Source organism: Schistocerca cancellata, chromosome 3 (assembly GCF_023864275.1).
Source record: "Schistocerca cancellata isolate TAMUIC-IGC-003103 chromosome 3, iqSchCanc2.1, whole genome shotgun sequence".
Taxonomy (NCBI): domain Eukaryota; kingdom Metazoa; phylum Arthropoda; class Insecta; order Orthoptera; family Acrididae; genus Schistocerca; species Schistocerca cancellata.
Genome location: NC_064628.1, coordinates 600010524 through 600030317, shown reverse-complemented (window position 1 = coordinate 600030317; position 19794 = coordinate 600010524). Strand labels below are relative to the sequence as shown.

The 19794-nt window shown below is 42.4% G+C and overlaps 1 protein-coding gene across 1 annotated transcript in view; it reads left to right on the top strand.

Moving 5' to 3' along the window:
- Positions 1 to 2363: 2363 nt before the first annotated feature.
- The window catches only part of LOC126176457 (protein gooseberry-neuro-like), a gene marked incomplete at its 3' end in the record, with an annotated part of 144953 nt that continues 127522 nt past the window's right edge, over positions 2364 to 19794 (top strand). The window contains exon 1 of the mRNA XM_049923613.1: positions 2364 to 2519. Coding sequence (XP_049779570.1) covers positions 2462 to 2519 — 58 coding nt within the window. The remainder of the gene's footprint in view (positions 2520 to 19794) is intronic.

Below are 19794 nucleotides of genomic sequence, written 5' to 3'. Positions count from 1 at the left end.
TGATTTTATTTCTATGCACGATGCATTTCGAGCCCTGGGGGATCATCTTCAGGTACTTTGACAGACTACATCGATTATTTTGCCAGATTTAGGTTAATTCTGGTCCTGGTAAGGTTACAATGGTATATTACAAAGCAGAAACATCGTGAATTCTGCTTCTGGTAAGATTACAATAGTATATTACGAAGTATATACAATATATACAATAGTATACTACGACTGGAAATGGCAAGGAAAGCTTTCCTGAAGAAGAGAAATTTGTTAACATCGAGTATAGATTTAAGTGTCAGCAAGTCGCTTTTGAAAGTATTTGTATGGAGTGTAGCCACGTATGGAAGTGAAAATTGGACGATAAATAGTTTGGACAAGAAGAGAATAGAAGCTTTCAAAATGTGGTGCTACAGAAGAATGCTGATGATTAGATGGGTAGATCACATAACTAATGAGGAGGTATTGAATAGAATTGGGGAGAAGAGAAATTTGTGACACAACTTGACTATAAGAAGGGATCGGTTGATTGGTCATGTTCTGGGGCATCAAGGTATCACCAATTTAGTATTGGAGGGAGACCAAGAGAAGAATATCCTAAACAGATTCAGAAGGATGTAGGTTGCAGTAGTTACTGGGAGATGATGAAGCTTGCACAGGATAGAGTAGCATGGAGAGCTCCATCAAACCAGTCTCTGCACGGAAGACCACAACAACAACATTACAAAGCCGGCATATCATGAATATAGGTTCACAAAACTAATAGAAATCGAAAAATAAAGTAATTTTTAGGTTTGTATTAGTTTTTTAAACTTACATTTACGATTTACCCGCTTTGTAATATACCATTGTAATCTTACTAGGACGAGAATTAACCTACATCTGGCAAAATAATCGATGTAGTCCATCACAGCACCTGAAGATGAGCCCCCAGGACTCGAATTGCTTCGTGCACTGAAATAACATCAGGATTGTGACTGAAGGCGGCTGTTCATTACTTTACGAAAAAAAAAACAGATGGTCGTTATTGATAGTAGTTCGACTGCGTATTCAGGTAAAATAAACAAAAAATTATTTCCATAAACTTTTAACGAAGAAACGAACATCTTAGTTGAAAGGCCGACCGCTGTGGGCGAGCGGTTCAAGGCGCTTCAGTCCCGCGCTGCTGCTACGGTCGCAGGTTCGAATCCCGCCTTGAGCATGGATGTGTGTGATGTTAGTTAGGTTTAAGTAGTTCTAAGTCTAGGGAACTGATGACCTCAGATGTTAAGTCCCTTAGTGCTTAGAGCCAATTGAAATTCGTAGTTGAACTTCAGCTACAAAAACACAGTAATTTGTGGTTGTTACGATTATTGTTGTTCCTGTTGTTGTCCTCAGTCCGACGAATGCCCCCACGCTAGTCTATCCTTCCCGAATTTCTACATCTCCGCGTAACTACTGCCACAGACATCCACTTGAACCTGCTTCGTCTGGCTCTGCAGTTCTTATCCCAGACACCTCCCTCCATTATCAAATGGATGGTTTTTTGATGCTTCAGTATGTGAGCTATCGTCCGTTCCCTTCCGGTAGTCAAAGTAGTCCTCTTACTAATATTAAGCAACAACAATAGATATTGCGCGCAGTGTGATTCGTCTTCCACATTTCACCACATATTTCTCCGTCTCTGAAAGAAATTTCACCGATTAATCGGGATGGTGACTTTACGGAAAAACTTTTGCCTTGAAGACTACCTACGGTGTTCAACAGTTCATTCCACTTGTTCGTCTGCGCCCCAAAATATACATGACCGGAACTCTCACAGTTTTCTTCCGCTCATCCACTAATTTTATGTATCTCCGTATGAAACCACTATTTAAAGACGCAACGAATCAGAAAATATACGGCCATTGACTCCACAACACGCGCTCTGAGCGTAAAAGAAACGTCATACATCAAATGCAAATACGCTTTTAATACCAGTCGGTGTGGAGTAGCTCCCCTTTGTGCGCGCGTAATAGCCGCCTGCGCTGCCGGAGTAGCGTGGAAATAGGCGCATCTCATATCGCGCGCCCCCGTCATTACGAGCTCGCTGCTCTAATTGCGGCCGGTAGCTCTTCAGATGTTTTCGAACACGCAATTAGGAAGCGGCTGGCGCGTTACTCCCACTCCCCCTCCGCGGGTCTCGGCCGGGAGTGGGGGTCGCCACGCCCAAACCTCCCGCGATTGGGCCGCCGCCGGAAGTGGGGCGGAGCTAGAGTGCAATTGGTCGGGTGTCGGCGGGACTGTAGGCGTGGTCGGAAGTCGCGGAGCGCGCCGGCGGGGCCCCGCGGTGGCTCGCCCCACTCCCCGCCGTAGAAAACGCGTGGGCGTCCCGCGCGGGAGTCAGTCAGTAGCGCGCCGTGCGGCCGTGACGTTGGAGCGTGCTGGCGTGGGAGCAGCCGAACTGTCGCCGGTGTGTGTCACGGGAGCGCGGACGACGTTGGCGGGCTGTGAGATGACTGTTACCAACTTCGGCACGATGCGCCCCTGCTTCGCTGGTTACCCGTTCCAAGGTGAGTCTCTGCGACCGAGTGCGTGCAGTGTCGGCGATTTCTGCGTCAACACAGCAGTGTTTTCGACCATGTGTGTCTTCAAGAATTTGTGCGCGAGGGTAACGTGTGCCGAGAACAACCGGATCCTCTGTTTCGAGCATCCTTAACGTTTGCAGGGCAGACTTAGACCTTAGGACAAAATTCTTCAGACTATTAGCGGAGCAACACACGAGAAACGGTAGTCTTGGACATAACCGTTATTGCCGCACCGTGTTTCCTGGTATCCAGTATAACTCGACGGGTATAAGCAGTCGCTCAAGATATTCGTAACTGAAGTCTTGCGTCCGTTAATTTATTTCTAGGATTCATTTGCATACGCAGTGCTTTCCTTGCTGAAGTATTTCAGTTTTGTCAAGACGCGTAAGTTGTCACGCGTTACCTTGTCTTTTATTGGTTTACGCCTGAGTTAACGAAAGGCCGATGTACGGATACGAGATTTACTCGTTCATCCCTATATATGGGAACACTGCACTGTGTATCGATAGAAGCATAAAAATTGCTGTGTCTTTAGGGTTAATAATTTAACACCAATAAACGTAAAAGAGTGAGCGAATCTTCACTATCTGTTGCCGGAGCTGAAACATGTAATGCGAAAATGCTTCTCCAACATGAGACAGTTTTTTTCTAGTTCAAAGTGCAAATGATGAGTAAATTTGAGGGGTGAAATCCTTTACAGATTCTTGTACAGCAAAGGATGTGTGTCCAAATTTCTAAGTGTACGTTCTGACAGAAAAACACGAGAATTCCTGGACGGCAGTGGTATAATCTTCGTGTGTAGGTTGCACAGTTATCAACCACAACATATCTGACAGACAAGTTTTTCATAATGATTGTTTTATCAATTTTTCAACGTCGGGTCAAGCAGATGGTAGATAGCGCAGATGGTAGGTAGCATAACCGCTTTCGACTTTTAAGCCAGTCACCATCAAATGTGATTTTTTTTTTTCTTCAAACTTGTAGAGTCATCTTTGAAAGCTGTGTGTGTGGAATAAGGGGGAGTTGCCTGATTTTGATGTCAGATGCAAAAGAAATCAACAAAGTTCACATATACACATTCTGCTGGAATAGCATCACAGTGAAGGTCCTTATATATCAAGAGAAGTGATGATGAAGGTGTGATTGCGAAATGTCTATTGCCACAATAAAAACTCCAGAAAAACACAGGACTTTTTAATTTTAAAGTTTTTTATGGTCATCTCTTTTCAGTGTGTTATGTAGTAACAAAGAAAACACTTTGAATTGATTACGGCACCGTTTGTGTGAACCCAAGTTAAAAAATGTAATTTATGTATTTCGCTTACGGTCACTGTATTCTCCTAAGGCTGTTGAAGCACGAGGAGGTGGCTACGATTACTATAACACAGTTTGCGTCTTCCGAGAGAATTACGTACACGTAAGATTTCGCGATCTGTGAATAACTGTAGCTGCACAATAGGCCTACTGACCGTATGTTCTAAAACTGGAAGCAGATCCTGTTGAAAACCGTGCGTTCGTGAAGAGCTCTTCCGCCGTAGCACGAACGGAAACAATGTGGTGTTTGGACGCTCAGCACTCGGTTACCGTTCAAAGAGAAGAGGCGCTCTTACTGGTGAATACTGCGACTGTGTGTGATACTTCAGTTTGTCCTGGCGTATTTGTTGATCTAACATTCCACGGGTGTACTGCAGGTTCAAAGTGTCCAACAGTCACATTATTTCGGTGATGAGACTTGTCGCCATTGTCAGCTACATCCGTGGAATGTTCGACCACTGCGAATGTGTGCTTAGCGAGTTACAGTACGACGTGTCATGTATTCGGAAACTTTACAGCTTTGAGAAGATCATCATGTGAACCCAATGGCAAATGATTTAGTCTACTCTCTTACATTTTCGGGTACCACTACGGGATATTCGCTGTAAGATTGTGCATGCGAACGATCTCATTAAATTAAGACCGCAGTATTCCCTACCTGCCACTGAATATGATTTGAGATACATTGTTGTGAAACTGAGACTTTTTTTCGTTAGCTTACCCGACTGAACCCGTAGATTACTATACTCTCAAGTGTGTAATACCGATTGCACTCCTTACAAGTATACCGGTATATGTACCACTCTACCTTTAGCAGCACTGTATGACCACGAATTGTTGTAGACATGTTGGGAATACGAACGTAAAACCATGTAAGCGCTGTTAGTAAATGGTGCTACATTACCTAAGCGTAGAGAACGTTCTCCGCTGTGTAGTCTTCGTCTTCTCACGGTTGGGCCATGTCGGCAGATACAGTGAACTTGTTGCAAGTCCCCACAATGTTAAGCACTGTTTCTTCTTCTTCTTCTGCCTATTTTATACCACCACCATCGGGGTTTTACTTGTTTTGTGCGTGTGTGCATTAACCGGTTTTGTGTTTCCAAATGATTTATAAATCAGTGGTGTTGCTTGATATTTTCTATTTATACCCATCAAATTCAGTTGCAGAGTCATTCATGTTCCATATACTTCAAAAGCTATGCGGTTTTCCAGTATAATTTTCTTGTTAAGTTTACGCTCCTGTGTATTTGGTGTCAGTTATAAAGTTTATGTCAGGGCGTAAGCATAATTCCAAATTATTCGCTGCGGTGCATTTTAGCCCTACATTAAAAAACGGGTATCGGAGCGCGGTTTCATGAACATACTGTAAGACTGCCTACGAAAATTCCTTAAAAATGACCTTACTTTTGTACGTGTTTGACTTTGCCGCCAACTTCCTGAACGCGGCAGTGCGCTTCTGTGGTCATCGTGAATGGTGTCGTCAGTACCATATTTTGCGTTTATTTTAATTCAAGTTATAAACGCAATGCAACATCCAAACACAATCTGCAACTGAAAAAATATTGACACATGTCCGTAGTCACCGATGGTGTGGCAGCGTGCCCAATCGCAAGGAAAACGTTCCCTTGTCAGTATCAGATATGGATAGAGCGTGTAAGCATCTGCCGTTACAACTGCACCATGGTTTAAGTTTTTGACAGTGTTGTTGTCGGGGGTGTGGATCCGTATCTGTGGTTAAATGTTAATACAACATATCCAAAGGCGCGTCTTTCAAACAAGAGTCAGTCGCCGATAGATTCTAGGATTTTTCCATCAGCCCTGACAATTATGAAAAAACTAAACAGCATCATAGATCGGAGTCCAGTCCCCCTACAACTGTCTGGATAACTCGGTCCAATAGTCGGAGGAAGAACGTCGTACCACAGCTAATAGGTGCGTTTCGGTGTTCCTCTTCATACGTGACAGGTTAAGAGAAACAGCATAACCCGAGTGTGAACGTGGTCGACGTTATCAAACAAGGTGGTACGAATAACTTACAAAGAATCGCTCTTTGAATTTAATGCTTCGTTGCAGGATCCTTCGAGATACGAAGAGTTGCGCTGTAGGCCTTGACTGGTGTATTTTTCACGAAGAAGTTAGTAGATACGGCCTCTTGTTTTCGACTTGGAGCAACAAAGCACCTAATTTGCTGCTTGGATGAGTATGAGGAGGAGCTTTTCAGCGTTTCTCGACACCGACTGTACGTAAACCATTAAAGCGCCGGCAGTCGTATTCCTGTTGGAATACAGTATACCGCCCAATCCAAGGTAGCAAATGCCTCGTGCCATCACAACTTCCCACTGAAGCACAGTGTAAGTTATTTAAACCGTAGAAGCACGAATACACGCGGGCTTATACCATCCACGACTGCCATTAAATTTACTAACCCTGAAACACCAAGGGGGGATAATTTTACATTGTTACTAAACCATCGTAAATTTTACTGATTTCATCAAAGGATTTCATATTTTATAGTTCATTCTCTAGTTAATTACAATTGTAAGGTCTCTAATGGTATGTCACAAACAAAATATGTACAAAATGCCTTACTTTACACCCTATACGACAATACCAGATTGGCGGCAACCGCGAATTGGTCGCAACTGCAGTCGTAAATTTTACGAGGATTTAGTAATCTTAGGTTAATTAGAACTGATCAACCTTGGTTCAGACATCTAAGGTTTCAACAAAGTAGTAGGAACATGTGGCACCAGGGGTTTAGTGTAAGTCACATCAATCGTACATCTTCCGATTCAACAAAAAATAATCGCGGAGACCCACTTGAAGTCTTTCTAATGTAATTCGTAATAAACAGTTATCTAAATCGTTGGCTGGTAGTCTAATCGGCTTTTAAACCAGGGAGTATGTATGCAAACACTTTTAAATTCCCCTTTACAAGGGAGTGAATGGAAGCGAACATACGTGAATGGGCATTCGCAAACAATTCGCCTGTATCTGCAAACAAGCGTTTACAGTACAGGAAACGGAAGAGATAACTAACATAGCCTACGATTGTTGCGTTGTTGCTTTTTGGTGCTAATAATCGACACATAGGGCACAACACTATATAGTAAGAGCTATAATATAAACGTTTGATATTCAGAAAGGGGTATTTTACATGGCGCGTGCATTCGTTTCGACGAAGTAGGCAAAGTGGCGTGGGAAAGAAGGAATTTAGATTTTTGGATTTGTACGTAAACGTGGTATGCGTGGCGGAAGTGCACTTAACATTGAATTTCAGCTGCTGCTTTCCTTAGCATCAGTCCAAAATCTTGGCACCTCATCACAATTGAGAAGGAAATTTAAAAGCAGAACACTAATTACTAGCGGGCAACATAACTAGGAAAAAGGATAGAATTTACTTTCTGGTTTTTGACAACCAGAGGCGTTTATGTTAGTGACTGTTCCGCATTTCAATAGCTACTTTATATCAGAAAGTTTCTAATTTTTGCAGTGACAAGTGCGAAGCACTTCAAGGATTTTATTTAAATAGCTACGTGTAAGGAAGTTAATGTCAAAAAATATGATTTAGGTACATACGACCTATTACATAGATAACTTAACGAAACAGGTCTTAGTTTGTTAGAGGGCAGATAACGTCATCTCGGATAAAAAAAATTTATTTATCATCAGAGATCTGTAATGGAACAGTGCTAAATCAGTCATGTAATTACAGATACCATGAACGTAACGAGAATGATCAGTTCTTTGGTATATTTTAATTTTAATCAGCATACGTTAATACATAGATGTTCGCACTTGTTTACTCTCAACAAATTAACTGCGCGTTTCCTTTTTAGTAAAAAGAATTACAGAGTTCGTGCTTATTCATTCCGTTCACCGTTATTGTCTTTCTCACGTTCCCTGTTGTATCTTCTAGTGTCTCGACAATTTTCTACTTGTCATATTCTTTTCCATCATCATGTGTCCTGTGAATATCTTTGATACCACAAGCAAGTATTATCTATATTCTTCCATCAGCAACACTACATTCTCTTCGGACCGCTCCATTGCCAGCGCAACTCATGTCAACAAGAATTTCCTTTGATGGGTCGTCAAAAGTCGGAGAAGCAGCAGAACAAGAACGAACAGAAGCGAATGTGCACCAGACATTAGCGGCCGTCGTTTGCTCACGTCTGCCTATCGTTTACACAAGGAGGAATTCTCATTCGCTCCCGCTCGTTCGCTGAAAGGCTGTCTACGCCGGCTTCTGGACAGTATACCCTGCGTCCAAACTGCTCAATAGGTGATCAGTCCTTTGAAAGGCTCTCGTTCACACTGAATGGCAATGGCCCGTCACGTAACGAAAAAGTACCGTCAACGAAAAAGTACCGTCAAATGGTCGTATATTCACACTAGACGGGAAGTCATCGTAATGTCACCTCTTTCACCAGCATACAGTACGGTGAAAGTAGCGTTATGGTAATGGAGGACAGTCACGTAACAAAAAATTAACCTAGTAACAGCATCAAGGAACTAGCAGTGTAGTAACTTTTGACCAAAGCAAAATTCATGTTTCTGACGTAGATCATACAGCAAGTTTGTTCAAACTGGAAGGAAGTACGAATAATCTTCTTTCACTTTGCTTTACCCCATTTTTCTAGGGGTTCGGCACCGTTGTACGGGTTTCGGCAGTGTTAGTGATAGTTGGTGGCCGTATGGCGTTGCTCACGTCACGACTCCCACTGGGACAGAATCTATGTACCCTATCTGCCTACGTCTGGAGTACATCTCATGTTTGAGTGTGAGGATATTTTATGTATGCTGGCGTTGCATGTATCTGTCGCTAGACGTGTGTACCAGACCGGTATTCACGCACTTCGACGTGAAAAACAGCCCAAAAGTCACATCCAAGCTGGAGGGTCGTTAATTCAAGAGGCTGGTCCGATTCGACACAGACCCGTCTCCCCCAATCCTGGAAGTAGTGCGTTAACGCCCTCGAATACCTGGGCATGTACAATTGAAGGAATAATACCCATTTTAAAATATCGACATATATTTTCTCGACAAAAATATTCACTCAAGCCCCTCAAAAAATGCCTAGAAGGAAAAACATGATGTCTGCGTAATGTTTTCCTTCTAATTGACAGTTAACGACAAGCATCTGTATTTTTATTCCTCAATAGAGCTGACTTTTTCACTGCTAAAACTATTTTCATCAGAAAGCCTTTTTATCTCTCTATGTTCTTATTCAGTCGCACTGAAGACTTTATTTATTCAGGTATTTTAAAACGTCAATCAATTTTTGCCTTCTGATATTTGATTCTTTTTTTTTTTTTTTTTTTTTGTGAGAACTTTGTAGTAGATTTGTCACGATCCCTTCACAGCGTGTCCCGAAAATGAAACAAGTAATAAAATAAAGATTAGGCTGACACAAAAACGTAAGTCATTGCAGTAAAGTGAGGAGTCCTAGCGAGAATAGGTAAACTTCAAGTATTTGCGAACGTCTACTCCAGAACTTTCTTCCTGAGAATCCTTGACAGTGACACCCACCTCCATTGACGGTCTGAATGAATACACCCATACGAAACGCAGCGTCGAACGTTTGACATTCCGTTCCGTTACGTGATGTCCATTGTGAAATAACCTTATAAAGCCCAAATTGCACTTCATGTATACTGCTGAATCCATTTCAGGCGGTATCTAGTTTGTAGTGTGACGCGGATTAACGGTCTATAGCTACTGATCATTTTACAAGCCACGTATGCTTTCTAGATGTTATGTTCAAAACGTTTACCATGCTGCATCTGTCAGAGGCTTAGCTCAGCTAATGTTTCACCGAGGGCGTCTCTGTCGTACAACTAAAGCAATTCTAAAGGTAGAATCTTGTACAGTGTAATTCAACATCAAACCACTATAAGGTCAGACAGTGTTGGTCTGTTTCTCTCAGTTCAATCAATCATGACAAGAATCAAGCTCTTCTTTGGGCCGTCCACATATAGTTTGAATACTTCAGGTTATCCCCGGACGACCTAATTTCCCTTTCTCTTGTCGTAACTCATTGCACAGCGTCTTTTGGGTTTCGGTTCCTTCTTTGTCTCTTGTAATATTCTTCAGTCTGCTGATCCATCGCATTATTTGTGGCACAAAAATAATGAAATTAGGTTCTGCATTTATGCAAAAACACTGTTTTTTTTCTTTTCACAAAAAACATGTTTCGGCACCTCTGTGCCATCATCAGCGGATTTTGTTTATTAAAAACGCAATTTTACATTACATGGTTTTGCAGGACCTCTAAATGGTGTCCTGCACTGATACCTTGTCATGTTTTATTCTGACTAATCCTTCTTCTTTTGCTTTCTGAGGCACCGCACACACATATTTTGAATTTTTATAAACGCCTTTTCACTTCGCAAAACTAGGTGAGCACTATATTGTTGTGTTTCCTAACCCCGTCGGCGTTCATTCGTTCTACAAACAGATGGTCCTGCAAATCCGTATAATTTAAAATCACGTTTTCAATAAAAAAAACCCACTGGTGATGATACAGAGATGCCGAAACCTGTTTGGGTAGAAAGAAAAAAACAGTGTTTTTGCATAAAGGCGGGACCTATAACCTAAATTTAATTGCAAACACGGAAAGAAAGACAAGAGCTGCCAATCCAAAAGATGAACATAATTAAATTCGTGAGATTTTCCTTTAACTGGTGTCATTATTTCGGTGAGTGTTACGTTGAAAAGCACGTATGAAACCTCGTAAATCTGCTTCAGGTTTCACTTTTAAAAGTTTCCTCCGCCACGATTTACTCACGTGTTCATATAGCCATTATTTTGCTTCTGCTGCGCACTTATTTACATTGTACCAAATGGTTATTAAGTACAATACCAGGAAACGAGAAAATAACAAAACATTAAAGCCACTTGACAGAGCATTTCATAGATTTTTCTTTTGCAAAAATTGTGATGTTATTTTAACAAAAAAACATGCTAGGGTAATCACAGATTCGCAGACTGGTTGCGCTTTAGCGATCCCAGAGCAGCCGTCGTCGTAATTCGGGTAGTTCTGCTGACTGGTACAAACATAAGATCGCGTGACTGATTGCTGACCGTCCTGTGGATAAAGAAAACCAGTGCACTTTTCATTTGGTGGAAAATCCCGAGTGTGGTGCCTATTACACTACTACAGTTAGCATCTGCAGACTAAACTGGATGTCTGACAAAAACATCCTTCGGGCCGTAACGCTTTCAATTATTAAAAATTATCATGTCAGTTACCGTGTGTCGTTCTATCTGCGTTTGTGAAACCGCTTCTAGCTGCTGGCGATAATTTATTGATTTTCTTCTGTGCCATTAGTTTTGATCATCCTATACTTTAGATAGTGAAAATCCCACGAACTGACTCATCAAGTGCCTACGTCAGTGAACGTCAACGAGGAAACTAGACCAAGCTTTACAAAAGAGATGGTAGACCGTCACCATTCAGAGGTGATAACACTAATTATTTATCATCTCCAGTTACTTAATAGTTTATTCATACCGATGCGTTCATGCTGTTGATTAATTTTATATCTCGAAACACGCACACCACGGTGAGTAAGTAAATTTTAAGTAATGGAGGGCCGGCCGGAGTGGCTGAGCCGTTCTAGGCGCTACAGTCTGGAACCGCGCTACCGCTACGGTCGCAGGTTCGAATCCTGCCTCGGGCATGGATGTGTGTGATGTTCTCAGGTTAGTTAGGTTTAAGTAGTCCTAAGTTCTAGGGGACTTATGACCTCAGCAGTTAAGCCCCATAGTGCTTAGAGCCATTTGAACCATTTTGAAGTAATGGAGGCGATGTGTCGTTATGGCGTCACGTTGACTACAAAAAAAGGAACCTGAGGTATTTTTGATTTGTACTTACTCGCACAGCCAGTAAGCTGTGCGTTAACTTGGATGGAGATTCCAGTGGGAGACAACAGGATCCAAGAAAAGTTATGTGGTCACTCGATAAATACAAACGTTTTAGTCAGGGGAGCTGTCAAGTTACTCACTGAGAAAGCTGTTGTCTAGAAGAAGGTACCCCAATACTCAAAGGTACGGAAACCGGGGGTAGTAAGTGCAACCCACTAAAATCTGCTCATGTGCGTGATAAAGAACGCGAATATCAGCCGCGTGGTCTCAGGCGCCTTGCCACGGTTCGGGCGGCTCCCCCCGTCGGTGGTTCGAGTCCTCCCTTGGGTATGGGCGTTGTCCTTAGCGTAAGTTAGTTTACGTTAGATTAAATAGTGTGTAAGCCTGGGGCCGATAATCTCAGCAGTTTGGTCCCATAGGAGCTTACCACCACCACCAACGTGAATATCGGAAACACTCCCGCAGCTTTCGATTACAGATTTCCTGGTTAGTTTCCTTAGTCAATGATGAGGACTGTGTGTTGCATGTGTGACGAATACAGCAGAGAGAGACCAATGTCAGAACACGCGAGTCTCTTTAATAGAACAGAAAGGTTAACCATGTGCAAGATAGTTCCCAACTGAACATTCAGCCTCAGATGCTATCCTTTTCTGTAGCTGGTATTTACCGCGGAAAGTGTACCCGCATAGTTACTTCCCACGCACCTGCCCAGGATAGCCTGGGAGAGTGCCACTTTGCCACTTTCCGCTTGCTCGTAGCGCTGACCCGTGACCCCAGAAGGAAAGGAATTAGTCTGTTGTAATACCACTAATAACGGCTGTGTGTGTGTTCGTTTGCCGGGCTGCGGGTCGGCGGAGGCTTTGACAGTTCCTGATCCCTCACCGTCCAGCTGTCCCTCTCATTTCCTTTAATTTCCGGTGCTCATTTGTGGCTACCGGTCGAGAACATGCTGCAAGTCTATTGGAAAACATGTTGCTATGTACGCACAACGCTACCATCATGCCCTTTCAGTCCATGCATTTGGATTACGAGTATACAGAAATTCATCAGCACAGAGGAACTGTTGCAAGATAATCAGTTTCTTATTAGATGCAGTAAAGGCACCATAAAGACAGTTCTGACATTACGCAGTGAGACTTAACAAATCAAAACACTGTCGTGGATTTTTTGTCGTAAAAAAGGCTTTCGTAAAGCCCAGTGGTTTAAGATATCTCAAATTGTCCGTTAAATATGTATACGCTTTAGAGAAAGGCAAGTAATTTTCATGATGTACAAGGGCCCAGGAGGAACAATAAGACTTCAGACTTCCTGGCAGATTGAAACTGTGTGCCGAACCGAGACTCGAACTCGGGACCTTTGCCTTTCGGAAGAGAGCTTCTGTAAAGTTTGGAAGGTAGGAACCGGCCGCGGTGGTCTCGCGGTTCTAGGCGCGCAGTCCGGAACCGCGCGACTGCTACGGTCGCAGGTTCGAATCCTGCCTCGGGCATGGATGTGTGTGACGTATTTAGGTTAGTTAGGTTTAAGTAGTTCTAAGTTCTAGGGGACTGATGACCACAGCTGTTAAGTCCCATAGTGCTCAGAGCCATTTGGAAGGTAGGAGACGAGGTACTGGCAGAAGTAAAGCTGTGAGGATGGGGCGTGAGTCGGGCTTGGTTAGCTCAGGTGGTAGAGCACTTGCCCGCGAAAGGCAAAGGTCCCGAGTTCGAGTCTCGGTCCGGCACACAGTTTTAATCTGCCAGGAAGTTTCATATCAGGGCACACTCCGCTGCAGAGTGGAAATCTCATTCTGGTAATAAGACTTGAGGATCAAAGAAAATTAGAGTCGAATGAGCTGCGGGTCAGGGATTTTCTCTGCCTCGTGATGACTGGGTGTTGTGTGATGTCCTTAGGTTAGTCAGGTTTAAGTAGTTTTAAGTTCTAGGGGACTGATGACCATAACTGTTATATCCCATAGTGCTCAGAGCCATTTGAACCTCTTTTTTTTTTTTTTTTTTTTTTTTTTTTAGGAAAAACAGTTACGTAACTCAGCAGCATTAGTACTGTCCTGCTTGACACAGTCACATCGATTAAATATCTGGACATAACATTTCAAAGTGAGATGAAATGGAACGAACAGGTAACATTGGTAGTAGGAAAGGTGAATGGTTGACTTCGTTTCATTGAGAGAATTTTGGGAAACTGCACCTCATCGACAAAGGAGACGGCGTATAGATCATTAGGGCGACCCATTCTTGAGTACTGCACGACTGTCTGGGATACCAACCATGTCGAATTAAAGGAACATACCGAAGCAATTCTGAGGCGTGCTGCTACATTTGTTCCGCTGGATTCGATAGGCACGCAGGTATTACGGAGATGGTTCGTGAACTGAAATGGGAATCCCTGGAGGGAAGTCGACATCCATTTTCGTGAGGCACTATTGAGGAAATGTACAGAACCGGCGTTTGAGGCAGACTGCAGAAAGATTCCACTGCCGGTGACGAACATGTCGCATAAGGATCACGAAGATAAGGTGAGAGAAATTAGGGGTCGTACGGGGCCTTGTAGACAGTCGTTTTTCATTCGCTCTATTTGCGACTGGAGCAAGAAAGGAAATGAAAAGAAGTGGGTCAGTGTACACACCTCCATGTTCCGTAAAGTGGCTTACGGAGTACGTTGTAAATCAAAAGAAGAATGTTCGGATGAAAAAGTGTGTATGACAGTGGTGTAGCCTTCCATTTCTCTTCCCAACACTGGGTCAAGCAAGGAAGGAATTAAAAAAACTTGTTCAGAAGTGGGATTAATATCAGACTCGAAAAAATATTATAAGAGTCGCTGATGTCATTGCTCTCCTCTGTGAAAGAGAGAAGGAGTTACAGGATCTGCCGAATGAAGCGAGCAGGCTAGTGAGCACAGAATGCGGGAAAAGACTAAATAGAAGAAAGAAAGAAAGACGCATTCAGAGGCAGATCAGAAATGAGATTATAGTACTAAACATTAAAATTGAGGGCCCCGTAGTAGAGAACGCGATGAAGAAATTCTGCTACCTTGGAAGCAAAATAGCCCATGACGGACAAAGCAAGAACGGTATGACAAGCGCATTAGAACAAATAAAAAGATCGTTCTTGGAATAGAACATAGGCCTAGTCCTCAAGTTGAGAGACATTCCTGAAAATCTTAATTTGGAGCACAGCGCTGTGTAGAAAATAAATCAATGATTCTGGGAAAACTGGAAAAGACGTCTGAGATTTGGGTATAGAAAAGGAGGTCGAAAATTAATTTGTGTGGTAAGCTAATACGTGAGGAGGTTTTTCCACAGAGTTGACGAAGAAAGAAATATGCGAAAAACGCTAATTGGAGGAGGGAAGAGGACGAGAGAACAAAGAACTCTGGGAATAATTTCCATGATACTGGAGGAAGCCATACAGAGCAGGGATTGTTCAGTAGGACAAAGATTGAAAGATACACAAGAAATAGTGACGACCTTGGGAGTTAGAGCTTCTCCGACATGAGGAGATTGGTACAAAAGAGGAAATCGTGCTGGGCCATATCATACCAGTCGAATGAGTGGTGACCGCGAAAGGAGGAAGTATTCTGGGCAGTTGTCGCTGAATCTCTCTCTGCTCTGAAATCGTTTTTCGATTTCACGTCCATAGCAGTCTATTGATTTAGAATTGAATACGACACGAATCCTACACCGAAGGATTTCCGCAGGAATGCAGAAAGGAAAACATGGAATTCTGAGACCAGGAAAATGCGTCCATGTAAACTTATTGTGGCAGTCAAGATGCTGGACGGCGGCACCTGTCATATTGCGAACACTGCGTCCACTCTCGATATCGCCTGCTCAACCGTTTCTCCTCATTCCAGCCGCTAGGAGTCACAGTCGCTATAATTCTGGGAAACAGTTAGTGTTACACGACAGTTTCTTTGCTCAATAACATCGTCGCCTGTAAATGGACAATTGTTCGTGTTCTTGCACAGCACTTCCCTTCTTCCCTTAATATTGACATTTTTTCGTTGCGGGTAAAAAGTTATAGGCCTATAGATTTGGCCACTATTGTTCAACCTGTCGGTCGACGAGTGAGCACATTTACAGTTATCATTAAGCGCATTTCTCCATAGTTTATTATGTAACGCGTCCGGCATCCACACGCTTGATCTTTGACCTTATCTGTGGAACGCTGGTTGACCGTCCAGTTGATTCTCGTGTTAAACTGTTCGGAAGGCAGTCATTATTGTGCAAGAGCGAGCCGCAAATATCACAACAGCCCCCGCTTGAAATTACCATCATTTTGTTATTGTCTGACTGCTACGGTCGCAGGTTCGAATCCTGCCTCGGGCATGGATGTGTGTGATGTCCTTAGGTTAGTTAGGTTTAAGTAGTTCTAAGTTCTAGGGGACAGATGACCTAAGATGTTAAGTCCTATAGTGCTCAGAGCCATTTGTTATTGTCTTTTCCCCTGTTCTATGTTCATCGTGGGCCACATAAATATCTCTAGCCACCTAGCTGTCCTGATTCGTGCGTTCTGCTCTAAAAGAAAACGTGTTCGAAGAATTCGTTTCCTTCTACCTTACAATACATCTTCATTCAAAAATGACCCGATCTTCAAATTTGTGGAATTCAGCGTATTTGTGCAATTAATACCCACTAAATAACTAATGATCCATGACAAACGGTAAATAATGTCCTAACGAAGAACTGCTGTAGTATATAAACACGCTATGAACTTAGGCATCAGCGCAATAAATTATAATAAATTATATGGACAATGGCAATTAAAACAAAGGTAAATTGCAATATCCTTGTTAAGCTACAGAAACACTTCGCTTTTGCTAAACATCAGTAATGAAAAACCCGCACTATGTTTTCACAACTTCTGAAAATTTGTTTGTATGTTTGGTTTCTCTTTATCTTTTTTGCAATGCCAGAAAGTTCAGTGATAAAAAATGCTCCAAATTGAAATAGTTACAATTTCACTATTAGCTGACGTGGAAGATGTTCATATTAACCTTATTCAGCGATTTTTTCAAAAATACTGCGAGCAAACCCGGGGCAGCGCAGAATCCAGGGCAGCGGAATGGTGAGCACAAAAATTAACACCATCAATGTTTTACAAAAATTCATTACTGTTCTTTCGAACGTGATCAAAATGATATCTCAAGAGAAAACGAATTACTAGCTATTCGAACTCAATGCGGGTACAGAATTTCCCGCGCTGACACAGGAAAAAAAAATCTCTAAAGCTATAGATTCGCCGTTAGCGGACCAAAAACACATTTCTAAATAATTTTTTACTAATACTTTTTGTATGCCGCTACAACAAAATTTGACGCTCGTTTCGAACTCTTAAATGAAAACTACGCAGCTTCCTAGAAAACATACATAACTGTAAATAAGTTCCACTGAAAAAAAGAAGCAGTCTGTTCAAATTTTCTTACTTTATTGTGCAGCGGCTACACTCTGACACTGTTCAAAAAACCTCTTTAATGAAATAGGTAATTTACCAATTTTCCTTCGAAGTTGTACCGTCCTGTTAGATAACCGTATTACTTATATTCAGACAATTTAATTTCCGTATTTACTAATTTATCGATAGTACTTAGAATTTTCCTAACATTATCAGTCACGGTAACACACAGGAAAAAACAATTTTGCTGATAAATAATAAGAGAAAAATTGCCTCAGGATGACGCTGTCGCAAAGTAGACCAACAAGCCTGAACCTGATAAGTAAGTAATCCGATATCCATAGGTAAAGCTGTTAACAACCCGAGTGTTGGCTTGAACCCGATTATAGTTCGCGTATTTTAACAATAAAATAATTTGAAGCATAAGTCTTTCGCTCTTTTATATCAAAGTCAAGTGTCAGTGAAAGATGATGTAATAGGGTGGCTGAGTATGACCATTTAATTTTTTAAAAATTGGCCAAAATAAAAAAAATGTCCAATTAATGCAGCAAGGGTGCTGAGGAGCTTGCCTTCAAGCGCCCGACACATACCAACATCACCGAGTGTTGCTTTGCACAGCTCAGTGCTTTACTAAGCTCGGTCCTATTGGAGGTGGTGTACCTTTGCCTTCCTCGGAACTCTGAACTCATTTACCCAGCCAGTTTCAGGGGGACCCACTGTTTAAACTGGAACTAATCGGAATTCTTCGCATTAAGAAACGTTAACAGAGGTGAGAGAATAGAAAAGTGGCAGATAAAAATACTATGGATAGAATCGGTAGTCCGGCACTTTACCACTGAGCCATATTGTAAAGGAAGGTACAGTACGCAATGTAAAATGGGTACGAGCTGCAGTAGTAATGCAGAAATGAAAGGACTGGCGCAGGACGGAATAACGTGGATAACTGTGTCAAACCCTTCTTCAGACTGAAGGCCACAACGATAACACGAACATCCAAATTGAAATTGTCTAATTGTGTGATTAAATGTTGGGCGTGTAACACTAAATAAAGTTTCTACAAAATGGTTTTGCGTAAAACCTGAAATAAAATTAGGCCTAATATACCAATGGATTTCTGAATATTTGGGCTGATTTAGATGGTCAGCCTAACTTCTACCTCCAACGTAGCGCTCGCACCTAGGTGACGGGTGAGGTAGCCCATCTACATCTACTTCTACATCCATACTCCGCAAGCCACCTGACGGCGTGTGGCGGAGGGTACTTTGAGTACCTGTATGGATTCTCCCTTCTATTCCAGTCTCGTATTGTTCGTGGAAAGAAAGATTGTCGGTATGCCTCTGTGTGGGCTCTAATCTCTCTGATTTTATCCTCATGGTCTCTTCGGGAGATATACGTAGGAGGGAGCAATATACTGCTTGATCTCTCGGTGAAGTTATGTTCTCGAAACTTCAACAAAAGCTCGTACCGAGCTACTGAGCGTCTCTCATGCCGAGTCTTCCACTGTAGTTCATCTATCATCTCCGTAACGCTTTCGCGATTACTAAATGATCCTTTAACGAAGCGCGCTGCTCTCCGTTGGATCTTCTCTATCTCTTCTATCAACCCTATCTGGTACGGATCCCACACTGCTGAGCAGTATTCAAGCAGTGGGCAAACAAGTGTATTGTAACCTACTTCCTTTGTTTTCGGATTGCATTTCCTTAGGATTCTTCCATTGAGTCCCAGTCTGGCATCTGCTTTACCGACGATTAATTTTATATGGCCATTCCATATTAAATCACTCCTAATGCCTACTCCCAGATAATTTATGGAATTAACTGCTTCCAGTTGCTGACTTGCTGTATTGTAGCTAAATGATAAAGGAACTTTTTTGCTATGTACTCGCAGCACATTACACTTGTCTACATTGAGATTCAATTGCCATTCCCTGCACCATGCGTCAATTCGTTGCAGATCCTTTCCATTGTTACAACCTCTCGATATACTACAGCATCATCCGCAAAAAGCCTCAGTGAACTTCCGATGTTATCCACAAGCCTCATCTATGCTGGGTGTGACGCAACAAACTGCCCATTTACCAAAGTGATTCATTACGCAACTTTCGATTTGCGTTTCATCATTGAAAGCACTTGTGGTCCGTACATTCCTATCTAATGTGCAGACGTGAACTGTAAGTTATATGGCAAAAGCGCCACGTAAGACTATGGACACGAGGTATCACATAGCTGTGTTAGAACGATCCAGCATCTGTCCGAAGGGGAGGCAAAGCAAGACGTAACTCACTATGCTGCAAGAGATCTTACGGTATGCAGCAAATTAGCATGACGTACCACAAGACTGCTCCGACACCGAGAAAATTACGGTACAGAAGCGGTTTGCAAATACACGTAATACCTCGCAATAACCAACAACCATCAGGAAGAGTATGTTGATCTTTTAAAAGTTAACATTTCGGAGACGCCAATAGACTCTGCCGGCTAATGGAGCATTGCTTGTCTTCTTTACAGATCGAAAAAGAGACTGCCGCTTTCAGTCACTGACGAAGCATGATCGTTGCTGAATAATACGGTCTCTACAAAGCAGTAGTATTTTGTTTATTTATTGGCCTCAGTCAGTCTAATTGTACATCCAGCGTTTAAACGACAGTAATGTAAGATGGCAGAGCAAACGGCCGATTTCTTGAGGCA